The sequence below is a fragment of the Chlamydotis macqueenii genome, chromosome 4 (genome assembly GCF_036417535.1).
Source record: "Chlamydotis macqueenii isolate bChlMac1 chromosome 4, bChlMac1.mat, whole genome shotgun sequence".
Taxonomy (NCBI): Eukaryota; Metazoa; Chordata; class Aves; order Otidiformes; family Otididae; genus Chlamydotis; species Chlamydotis macqueenii.
Window position 1 is genome coordinate 13,240,967 of NC_141559.1, and position 11,373 is coordinate 13,252,339.

The 11,373-nt window shown below is 44.0% G+C and overlaps 1 protein-coding gene across 1 annotated transcript; it reads left to right on the top strand.

Moving 5' to 3' along the window:
• Nucleotides 1-224: 224 nt before the first annotated feature.
• On the top strand, nt 225-10,982 carry MGST2 (microsomal glutathione S-transferase 2). The gene is made up of 5 exons (XM_010115471.2): nt 225-342; nt 4,977-5,076; nt 6,277-6,347; nt 8,258-8,339; nt 10,742-10,982. The coding sequence occupies exons 1-5, from the start codon at nt 285-287 to the stop codon at nt 10,872-10,874; spliced, it is 444 nt and encodes a 147-aa protein (XP_010113773.2). The 5' UTR covers nt 225-284; the 3' UTR covers nt 10,875-10,982.
• Nucleotides 10,983-11,373: the final 391 nt, after the last annotated feature.

Below are 11,373 nucleotides of genomic sequence, written 5' to 3' on the forward strand. Positions count from 1 at the left end.
GAATCCACAGAGGCGGGAAAGGCTGCTTTTGTTCTCGCTGCGCTTTCACGCAGGCAAGAAGCAGGCAGGGCTGGCTGACTGCATTCGAACATTTTCAGGAATGAAAAACGGCCATAATTTTGCACTCTAGTTTTAAAAAGTTAGGCTGTTCTATTTCCAGGGCAGCCCTTTGTTGCAATGCTGAACAGCACTATAATTCTCCCACCGGTTCTTTTTCCTTATTGCTCACTCCAGCCCTCTCTCCTATACACACATCCTGCTCGCACGCGGAAGCTGCTGGGAACATGGCTGGTGATTTAATTTTGCTCGCTGCTGTCTCTCTTCTTTCCGTCTTCCAGCAATGTAAGATCTGCGGGCTTGCGTGGCTGGGGCTCGGGGAGGTTTCCACCAGTTCTGAAGTAATGGAAATTATTTTTTGATAAACTGGCTGCTCTGTAACTTTAATTTCTGAGAACTCCTAAGATTGTTCTCGCTACAGCATTGTTTACCCTCTCTGTAGCCTGTGAGGGAGCTGGCTCAGTGGGACAGACTACTTTTCCCTGTGGGAGAAACAAATTTGTTTTCAGTTCTATTTTGTTTGCTGACTTTTTGGGATCATACTATTGTGAGAGCTTGTAACTGGCTGTAAAGTTACTCCACAGCCACATCGTGTCTTGGTTTCAGTTCTTATTTAGGCACCTATACCATTGAAAACCTCAAAAGTGAGAGTAAATTTGTAAAATCTAATACACTAATGCTGGGCTGAAAGTGCTGTAAAAAACATTTCCTGAAATAGAGATATATACTAAGGATCTGAAATGAAAGAAGAAAGTGTATCTTTACACTGGGCAAGAATAATATGAGATATTCCATCTCACGTCCTTAGCATCACCTTTCTTTAAGAGCTAAATGTATTTCTTTTATCCACTGCTGGTATGCCTCTGAGAATCAAGGACTAGGTGGGCAAGTCTGAGATGCTCAGTCTAAAACTGGAGTAGCATTTTTAATACTTGTCATTATTTTCTTTGAAATATGCTGATTCATATCGTTGCGTTTACACCAGGAAACTAGATACATTTTGAAGGCTATACTAGTGCGCTATACTAGTATGAGATTAAGAGTAATTTAAAACTAATTATTCTGCTCTTTTTTAAAAAAAAAATCTATAGGATTACCAACTTATCTAGCAACATATCTATGTGGCTTAATTTATTTTGTTCTCAAAGCCTCAACTACTGAAATAACATTTGTACCTGGCAGAAAAAAATGCTTGAGAATGTGGCCCTCCCAGGTTAAAAAAAAAGCCCAACACAACAGAAGGCAAAGAAAAAGCACCAAAAAATTTTACGTTCTCTTTTTCTGTCATCAGATGAGCTACAACATACCCTTGTGATCTTCACAGAACATTTCTATCTGGTGACAATATTTACCATCAACTTCTGTGAAAGTTCAGCTTGCCTGCCTTGATTTTTAACATAAAAGTGTGAAGGATTAAAAACAAACAAACAAAACATTATCCAGAAAAGTACTGCAGTTTGAAAACTCAAGGAATTGTACAGATAATGAAACTGCAAAGGGAGGGGGAAAATGCCTACGTTCTTCCTTATGATGGTAATCCATATGAGTTAATCTGAGTTAACATCACAGCAAATACAAGATAATCTTGTTTTGATTTACACTGGCAGTCTGAAATAGAGCCCAAAGAGAAACCTGTGTAAGAATCTGATCTGCTGATCTGGTTTAAATCATCACAGCTTGGCGTACTTTCAGCGTGCTTTCTAGCACGGGGAAACCAACACAGATTAACGTATGGGAGTTCCAGCGAGCGTTGTGAAACCGGCACCGTAAGCGTGCGTTACAAGCAGTTCACGCAAGGGGAGCAGCCTAGAGTGTGTGAACAAAATACGCACAACATACACAGCACTGCCTGCTCTGTTTGCTCGTCTGTTTATCCTGCTGAGCCTCCCGTCCCGAGTTAGGAAGGTGCTAATGCGATACACGACCTCCCTGAAGCAGAGCTGGAAGTCAGGTTTCGCTTAGCAGCCATCAGAGGTACAAGTTTTACTCAGAACCATGAGTTATTAAAAGAATCAGGTCAGTCGAAGACTCAGCTGTGCAAGAAATGCTCTAGGGTAGAAAGAAAGAGCAGAAACAATGCAGGAAGAGGTTTCCAGTCATGAATCCAGCTTTAAGCAGCCGAGATTTGCTTGAGAGGTTAGCGATTTGTAGGCTGATGGGAAAAGAAGGGAATCCAGTGAAAGGACAGAATGAATCCCAGCCATTGATATAGGAGAGAGCAGGCAGGACAGGAGTCCCTCTATTTTGTCACATCTCTCTGAAACAGCACCTTTCAAAATCACTAGTAGTAAGTCCAGAACCCAGCAAGACATTATTAAGAAGTATTTGATTTTTTTTTTTTTTTTTAAGTTTTTAGGCCAGGCCATGCAAATTAACATTGCGCTATCATACACTGCAATACAGGCAGCAGCTTCTCTACAGGCTTTTAAATGCATATAAAATATGTGAGAGCAATGTTTCTTTAAAGCCTGCTTTGTCCCATATTTTCAGAGTAAAGATATTAACTCAGTGACCATAAATGCCACCTGAAGATGAAAGAAAAAAAAAAAAAAAAAAAAAAAAAAAAAAAGCAAAGGCAAGTCAAGCCTACTTTGTAACTACCTCAGTCATGTAATTTAGCCTGCTAAAATCGAACAACTTGATAGAGGGGGAAGAAAAGGCTGTGAAAAGCTCTCCGTACTCCTGCTGCAAGGCTTTCTGGAGTCCTCATGGCAGCACCTCCAGAGGGTGGGACCGAAGAGCCCTCCCATTGCTTTATTATTTACCTGAGCCCTTGTTAAACCATAGTCACGAAACGTCAACTTGGAGCTACATTGCTACTTTCCATTCGCCAGAAAGGAACTGAAAGGTGAATCCTATGCAGTTAACAAGAAATACAGTAATTATTCCCCTCCTGAGCTCTTTTTGAGTCCCTGGTGGGCACCTGTCCTGTTCTGCGCATGGGGCTCACCTTTTCTCTCAAGGTGGCAGACATCACTCCAGTTCTCCTGTTACGCAGTGCCACAGCTTGGTTTTTGTTGGCATATAAAAGCCCACTTGTCCCTACCTGAAGCAGAGTTCTGTCAGTCACAGTGGGAGCCAGGATCTGATGATGGTCAGCTGCGTTGTCGTAGTATCACAACCTGTTTCTGCGTATGGTGAACCAGAGTCTCCCACGTGCAAATCTCTGCCCCTCAGACTAGAGCCTTGCTGGCCAAGCAAGACCAAGGGCAAGTCGCATGACAGCTGAGGCCAGGGTTATACCATGGCCTTGATGATTTGCTTTGGTTAATTGTACTGAACAAACAAGAACGATTTGACCCCTACAGTGCCTTAATCTTATTTCCCCCAGTGAGTTTATTTTGTCCAGCATCCGTTCAAGGCTTTTTTTTCAGCCAATTTGAATGCAATGAGCTACCTTGGCTTGCCTCAGTTCCTCAATAGAAAATAACCTGGTCCCAGGCTGGTTGTAAGCATTGCCTGGCTCAGTGCGGCTAGAAAACAAGGAACACATTGCTGGCTAAAAACACCATTGCACAGAACACTATGGCTCACCTACCATTTTGACTGATAAGCCAGGCAGGATTTGCCAGCACATAGCATTTCTCATAAAATCAGATCATTTTGAGGGTGACAGAAGTTAAAGAGCAACTTTTTAGTGATGTTTTCCAGGAAAATATTTCTCAGAGGTAATTCTTACGCTTCCACAAGTTTCAGTCTCCCTGAAGTGTGTTCCCTAAACCCTCCCTGCTACCATTCTTCCCTTCTGAAAGGGCTGCAAGGTGGCAAATAATGGATGAATCACCAGGCATGACAAGAGATGTGTGGGTGGGAGTGGAGGAGGTCTTGCTGGATGCACATACAATTAAAGGTCCTGTGAACCTGCCTTAAGGAGAGGTATCGGAGGTGCTCTGACTAGTTCCTGGAGAAAAGGGTTAAGAAGTCACTTCAACGCAGCCCGTAATTACTTATATGGGGAGAAGAGAGAAGGGAAAATGCTTTTTTTTGGGAAAAGGCTCTGGCCACAAGGATAAGACATAAGAGGTGCATGCAGCAGCACCACTAATATCTCTAGCTGTATTTTCATGCCCCTGCTCCCAGAAGGGAGGACAGAAGGTATGCTCTAGGTGTGCCGCTTAGAGAAGTCTTTTTAGGAAACTCAGGTGGGTGCCTGGTTTCTGGGTCCAGGCGAAGTTTAGGTACAAGGTAGATAGCGAGCTTCTCATACGGAGTGGCTATGACACAGCCAGAAACATAACTCCAAGTACCCAGAGAGTTTTAAAGTCAAACAAGGTGATGCCCAGTAGCCCTGCTGCATACAAAAAATCGCAATCTGTGTATTGCCTTTGTCCTTGCAAGCCTCTGTTCAGCTTTTGGGGGGAGACTTCTCCAGTGAGGTTTACATATACACATCAGAAGCGATCCTAGAAATACAGGTCAGAATTGGAGAGACAGTGTTTGATTGGTTTGGGGTTTTTTTGGTAAGTAATTGATATTTAGTCATTGTACAGTAAGTAATCTTATCTTTTTCATGGCACTGCGTCAGTTCTGAAAAAATGCTTTTTACAAGACAGGTAAGTACTATCAGTTCCATATCAGTGGAGGTGGAAACAGCATAGGTCCTCCATAGGTGCTCCCAGGCTGAGCACTTCTAGGGTTCAGATGAGGCGGGAGGATATTTAAGTCATAACTAGTGTAGCAGATGCAAAAAGAGAATGAATATATTTCTGAAACAGCAATTTCCCCCCTTCCTCATGAGTAAGTTACTCTTGAAGATAAGATTAAACTTTTGTAGGGAACAACTAATATTGGTCTCTTTCTGTCAAACGAAATGGACAGAGCTGAAGAACAATATTATCCATAAAAAAATTACTGACGTCTTAGGGACAGCACTGAGATGAGGAACTGCATAATTCGTGAGCCCTTATTTTTGCTTACAGGTCATTTTGTGTGGCTGGTGGGGAAATCAAGAATGAAGCACAAGGTCATGCCTCCAGCTGTCACTGGAGCTCCAGAATTTGACAGAACATTTCGTGCACAGTAAGGCTGGAGATCATTAAGATGGTGGCAGTGAATAACAATTCAGTCCAGAAGAGAAGCAAAAACATTATCTCAAAACAGTACCTTTTTCTTTGCACTCTTTGCTAAAAAAAAAAAAAAAAAGAAAAGAAAAACAATGATCAGATCACTTTTCCAATGGTTCAGCTCTTATTTTAATGATAATGGGGTAAGTTTAGCTTATTTAAAACAGTCACTGTTCAGCTAGGCAATCAGAGTACCCAAACCTAAGTAGGAGCTGAGATCCAATTGACTGTAACTTAAAGAATTCTGATGTTCTGGATCTAGCAAGCCTTGCTGTCTGCTCTTGGAGTGTGGCTAACACCAAACACATGGAAGAGGAGCCCAGAAAACCTCTGTCTTCGCAGTGGGTAACGGTGGAATAGCCCATCTAAGACAACAGCATTTTCCTAAAGGGCTTCGGTCTGTGATTAGCTAACGACCCTATGCAAAAGCGTGTGTACTTATTTCAAGCAATCCCATCTGCTGGAACTGTGGTTGTAGTGGATAACAATAACAAGACATAGAACACATTAGACAACATATTAGATAGCAGGATATGTTAGATACAGAAGGTTGCCTAATTCGTTAAAAAGAAATTCATTCAGAGCAACCAAGAAAAGATATCCCAGCAAAATACTGGTGGGAAAACAGATGATGTCAACAAATAAAGATGTTACGGTCCTCACCATAAGAAGGTCTATCGTGTGCTGCCTGTGCCTGATAGCACTTCATAAAGGCAGTTGGCCGCACCAGAGCAATCCAAGTTGCCTACGCACAGCCTTATGCTTCCTCTTGCAGTCCCAGGAATGCTGACCCACAAAACCATCATACCAAGTTTGGAGATAAGTGATTAATATCACATCCATGTGCTGGAATTCCTGCCTCTCTCTGCTGCACGGGCATTTGATTTGGGATTATTTGTCCTACTTATTTCCATGGAGTTGGGATCCAGATCCTTGCCTGAGTTTAAATACCAGGCAAATCATTGAAATAGTTTGTATTTGAGATTAGAAGGACAGTTTTTAAGAGCATCTAATGCTGGCTTGACTGTGCTCCCACTGGACTGCATTGCATTACTTTCAGTGGCAACTAAATGAGGCCAAAGCCAATTCTCCTTGAAAATCCCACCCATAGTTCTTTTCCTTTCCAGGCTAATGTTCTTTCAAATTTATTCTGCAGACAAAACTGTGTGGAGTTTTACCCATTATTCCTGACTGTCCTCTGGACTGCAGGATGGTTTTTTAATCAAGGTAAACCCTTTTTTTTTTTTTTAATCTTGGACTGAGAAGTTTTACATAACTTTTTAAACCCCTTCAGTTTAATCAGGAGGTAAATGACTGTAGACATCTTTTCCCCTTCTTTTAATTGCATTACCTTAGCATAGCCTGCCTAGAAGAATGCTCAGTGACACCAAAATCCCCACTTAGTCATGGTACTTCGCATAGCCCCAGCAGCTTTCGCTTCTCTCTGCAAACCAGGGAGCCATTACGTGGCACATTTATCATATACTCTGTGGATTTGTAGGGTGAACCATTCAGAAGAGCAGCTCCCAGATGCTTCCCGCTAACAATTATTTGCACATTACGGGACAATTCTCACGGGACATCAAGCATAGCTATCGTCACCAGGGAGGAGGCAGCCTGAAAAGGCTCAGGTCAGAGCACTTGCGCCTGTGGCTGGACCTCTGGCTGATGGAGACGAAGCTCAAGCCAGCAAACCTTTGGGTTTTTACATCCCAGATGAGCGACACCACCACTGGGCTCTGACTTTGTTTTGGGACACAGCACTGAGCACTGAAGCACAGTCATAAAATAACAGTGGCATCTCCAGCCATAGACATTGTACTTCAAGTGTGCAGCGGGGACTCGGGGAAAAGCTATTACGTTTTCTCAGCCACCAAGCAGGGAGGCATTTCTTGGCCAAACGTTCTGAACTCAGATGCCACAGAGCTTTCATATCTCTCGCTCTGTTGGACTTTCCAAGGTGGGTCCGTGATGTCTCCTAACAGTGACGGGGTGGACTCTCGTAGAGCTAGAACTTGTGACAGAGCTTAATTTTTGCATTCTGCTTTACTAACACTTCCCCAGCCGATGTTTGAGAAGCATGAAGCCTGTGGGCTGGAGAAAGGATAACTAGCTCATGCCCACTATACCTCTCCTTCCTGAACAACCAGCTCACTTCTCCATTTTCTATCTTTGCTCCAAAACAGTAATTTTGTTTTGGGGCTCTCTTATAGCCAGAGTCCCATCTCCACTGCAAATCCAATGTAAATCCAAAGTAGCACCGCTAAAGTCAACAAATTGGATACGATAGTACATGTGCTTACAGGCAGGCGCTTGAATCGAGGAAAATCACAGTTGCTCACCAGCAACGCAGACGCGCTGTCATACGTAAGAAGAGAAGGATTACGTTAGCCTCCTCTTTAAGTCATTTTTTTTTCAACAGAGCATCTCCCATGGGTATGTTTACAGGAGTTAATCCAGAACACAGTAAAACCTGTCCTCTGTAATACTCACTCGCCCAGTCTGAAAGAACACAAAATTATCCAGCTTAGTCCTGGCTAACACGCCTGACCTACACCCCCTGCTCCATCCATCAAGCAGAGGTGACTTTATACTCTTCCCACGGGGAGGTCAGAAAGCTAACTCCACTACAGCTTCCTCTCATGTCCTTGGAGAAAAGCTGCTATATAAATGCAAAGCAGGTTATTAACAACATAAATAAGATTCTCTTTCCAAAACAAACACTCCCGTTTAGCATGAACTGCCATAACAATACAAAATGACAGCGCTGGGTCAGGCCACAGTGCTCCAACCCACTATCCTGTCCCTGGGATAGCCACCAAACTGGGGGAGGCTGCAGATTCCTCTCAGTTCTTGAAATCTCCTTTTCAGAGGAGGCTTGTAGATTATTTTTTGAACTGTCCTATGCCCATCCCTCTCTGTAAACACCTATCAAGACCCTCCTGCAGTGAATGTTTAAGAGTACACGTATCTCTGTTGAATTACTTTCCCAAGATAACTTCCCAGCGTATGTGTAGCTATGCAAATCCCCAGAGCTATACAGCTAGGAAACACTACTAAAGCGTCTAACTGTCCATGATCTTCATTTTTCAGTTTTCTTACTGTGTTTTTTTCCCCATTAATCTTTTCTTCCTTAGAATTAGCTGCCCTTCTGGGTGTGTTGTACGTGTTTGCCCGCTACAAGTACTTCCATGGCTACGTACAGTCTGCGAAAGGAAGGTAAGGAGTTACCAGCTGAACACAGGTTAAAAGCTCCAGGCTGGGGCCTGAAGCTGGGCTGAGAGCCAAGGACTGGCAGGGAAAAGAGACTGTAATTGAACGCAACACGTGTAAAATGTCAGCAAGAGGTCCGGAGCGGAAACCCTCGGGGCAGAGGGCTGGTTGCTGCAGTAGAAGCCTAGGATGAGGATGTGCTATGGGTCACGAGAGAGAAGAGGTCTGATGCTCAACTTGTGGGTGCCTGCTTCGTACTGAGCACATTGGCAAGCAGACTCGGAGAGGTCTGAAAGCAGAGGCACAGTTGTGCAGGTGCTGGAGGATGGCAGACTGCTCGGGCAAGGCTTGCGCAGCGCCTGCCTGTCTGCTGTTTTCATTTTTCTTCAGTTTGTCACATTAAGACCTTTACTCTAGCCGTACAAAATGCACTGAAGGAGGCAAGCAAATCTGGCCTTGTCGGCTGATGAACTTTCACCAAACAGATAAGAGAACACAGCCGCAGATAAGCATACGTTAATGAATGTTAAGTGCACAGCATCTCGTACCGTGCATTTTGCTTCAACAAACGTGCACGCTGGCAAAGCACCCTCCTGCACATAAACACACAGTTTATGTCTTGTTTCTCTGAAGCCACTGCGCTATCTTCTGTGCCCTGACCTAAGGCTCCTCTTCCAGGTATCAGCCATAAAAAGAAAATAGCACGATATATGCTTGTCATAAAATTAAAAGACTTGGGATGTGTATTTCTAGAGGAAGACAGGAAACAATCAGACTATTTTGTAGTGAATGATCCTGCAGCAGCAAAAGACTGTACTTCAGGGCTATTTTCCATAGCTTGTATACAGATATTGCCATGCTCCTTCGCACTACAGTCCCCACTAATCCTTTAGCCCCTTTGGAAGATCTGTTGCTTAAGAGAAGGGAGAGGCTACGTATTCCAGAGCAAACATATTGAGATAATTTTTTATTTCCCAATAAGAGATGCAATAATTCGATGATGCAATGAATGCTAATCAGAAGACTGGCAACTATTAAGGAAGTTTGGGGAGCAAACCAGTCTAAGTAAATGAACAAGTAGAGCATAATGAACTTTTCTTTAATCAACAACTTAAAAAGTCCTTTGTTCAAGAATTCCTTCCCATACTTTACTTCAGTACTCTTATACCAATAGATTCAGCCTCTCAAGGAAGCCTAAGAACAGTGGCTGGCTTCACGATTAGACAGGGCTTTACCCTCTGCTGAGGCTCTAATTTCTTTGCATCACACAGAGGGTGCCGAGAGTCAGCCTGGCAGCCCTAGAGAACGGCTTTGCTCACCAGGCCTGCTTCTGCGGGCTGGCTGGTGCTCACTTCCAGCGGGCACTAGCAACAGGGCAGCACAAGTCAGGCACGCAGAACCCAGCCTCAAACCATACAGCGAGCCTCCAGAAGCCCTAGTAGCAAGAAGGTATTTAGCCTTCACGTTGATTCTCAGCCGTACTCAGTGACTGCAGCCGTGCTACGTATAAAGGCAAACCTGGTCCGCGTGCTCCAAGAGCTGGTTACAACACATGCTACTGCACTCGACTACATGCATTGCAGTTCAGATGTGGCAAGGCTGGATTTTTCAAGAACACAACAGGAACATGCACCTTCTACTTGCTTTCTGTGCTGGAGAGGCTTTTACAAGTGAGCCGTATCCTCTGCCCTTCCCTCCAGCTGGCTCTGGCAGGTACTTAGAGGGCAAAGCTAAAGGCTTTTTTCACACTCTCCTGAAACTGAGGAGATCTCACACTTCATTTTCAAATCTGCGTCTAGATGTGGCACGTGCAGAAAGGCTACTTACATCAAGCCTTTAGGCACTGGTGAGATTCTCAGGCTCCCCAAACCCCCAGCGGTGCCCGAGCACTTAACCTCTTCAGCCTCTGTGGGTATGAGGACAGCGAGCTACGAATCGAAGGCCAACATGCTCCTCAGACTCCAATGGATCTCCCAGCTCCGTGGAGAGTACCTGACCAACAGATGTGGATGTCAGAGACACGCACACCCCTCCCGCAGTCCCTAAGGCTTCTCTCCCACGCTCCTACACCTCGAGTTGCAGTGAGGGGCTGAAGCTTGCCTGTGGCTTTATCTACAGGCCTTCATGTCACGGGATGAAGTAGCTTCATCCTGAAGCAAGTGCCTAACTTCCACAGGAATATTTAGAAACACTGGGGGAGAGTTTTCCCATAGGGAGGATATTAGGAATCTCTCTTCTCCCTAGCCACAGTCACAAATGGTTTTTTTACCAAAACACCCCAAGGTAGCATTGCAGCAGTGACCCTTTCTGGTTCTAAGCACTTTTTCTTACCTGGTGTGGAGAAGCAGTTTCACTGTAAACACACCCTGTACAGCTCCTAACAGTATTTTTTTGCTTTTCACTTCTAGGTTGACAGGTTTTTACTTGAATTTGATAATTCTAACTTGCTTGATGACCCTGGGCGCAGTTGGGGTTATTAACAGCTTTCTGGATGAATACCTGGACTTCAGCATTATGAAGAAACTACGTAAATTGTTCTGAAGACAGTTTTTAAAATAAACAAATAAATAAAGAATGCAGATGCTTTCCCTGAACACCAAAAAGATGATAAGCTGCCTGTGAATAAAGCACCAGAGCTCTTTGCTAACAGCCTGTTGCAATGTAAAATGCATGCTTCTCCTGAGCTGTTCATGCTTTCTCCTTTCCCGGCGCTGTTGAAAAAGAGTCAGTAAGACAGAACGTCATGTCACATCTGCATTTGCAATTAAGTGTTCTGTTTGCCCGTACAGTACTGCAAACCCTAACAAATTACATAAACCTAGAGCCATTAATTCACTGATTTAGCTGTTTAGTTGCAACTGACACTGCAAGCATCAGCCATCTTACCCAATGTCCTTCAGCTTCGCTAGCGTCTCTGCAGCCTTCCTTCGCTCCTCTCCGTTTCCCCCAGCAGCGCCATCCCTTCTGCACAAATGTAAAAACACATTTCGACGCAACGAGCTGCTGAGAGGGCCCCGTTTTCCACATATATCCAATCCCA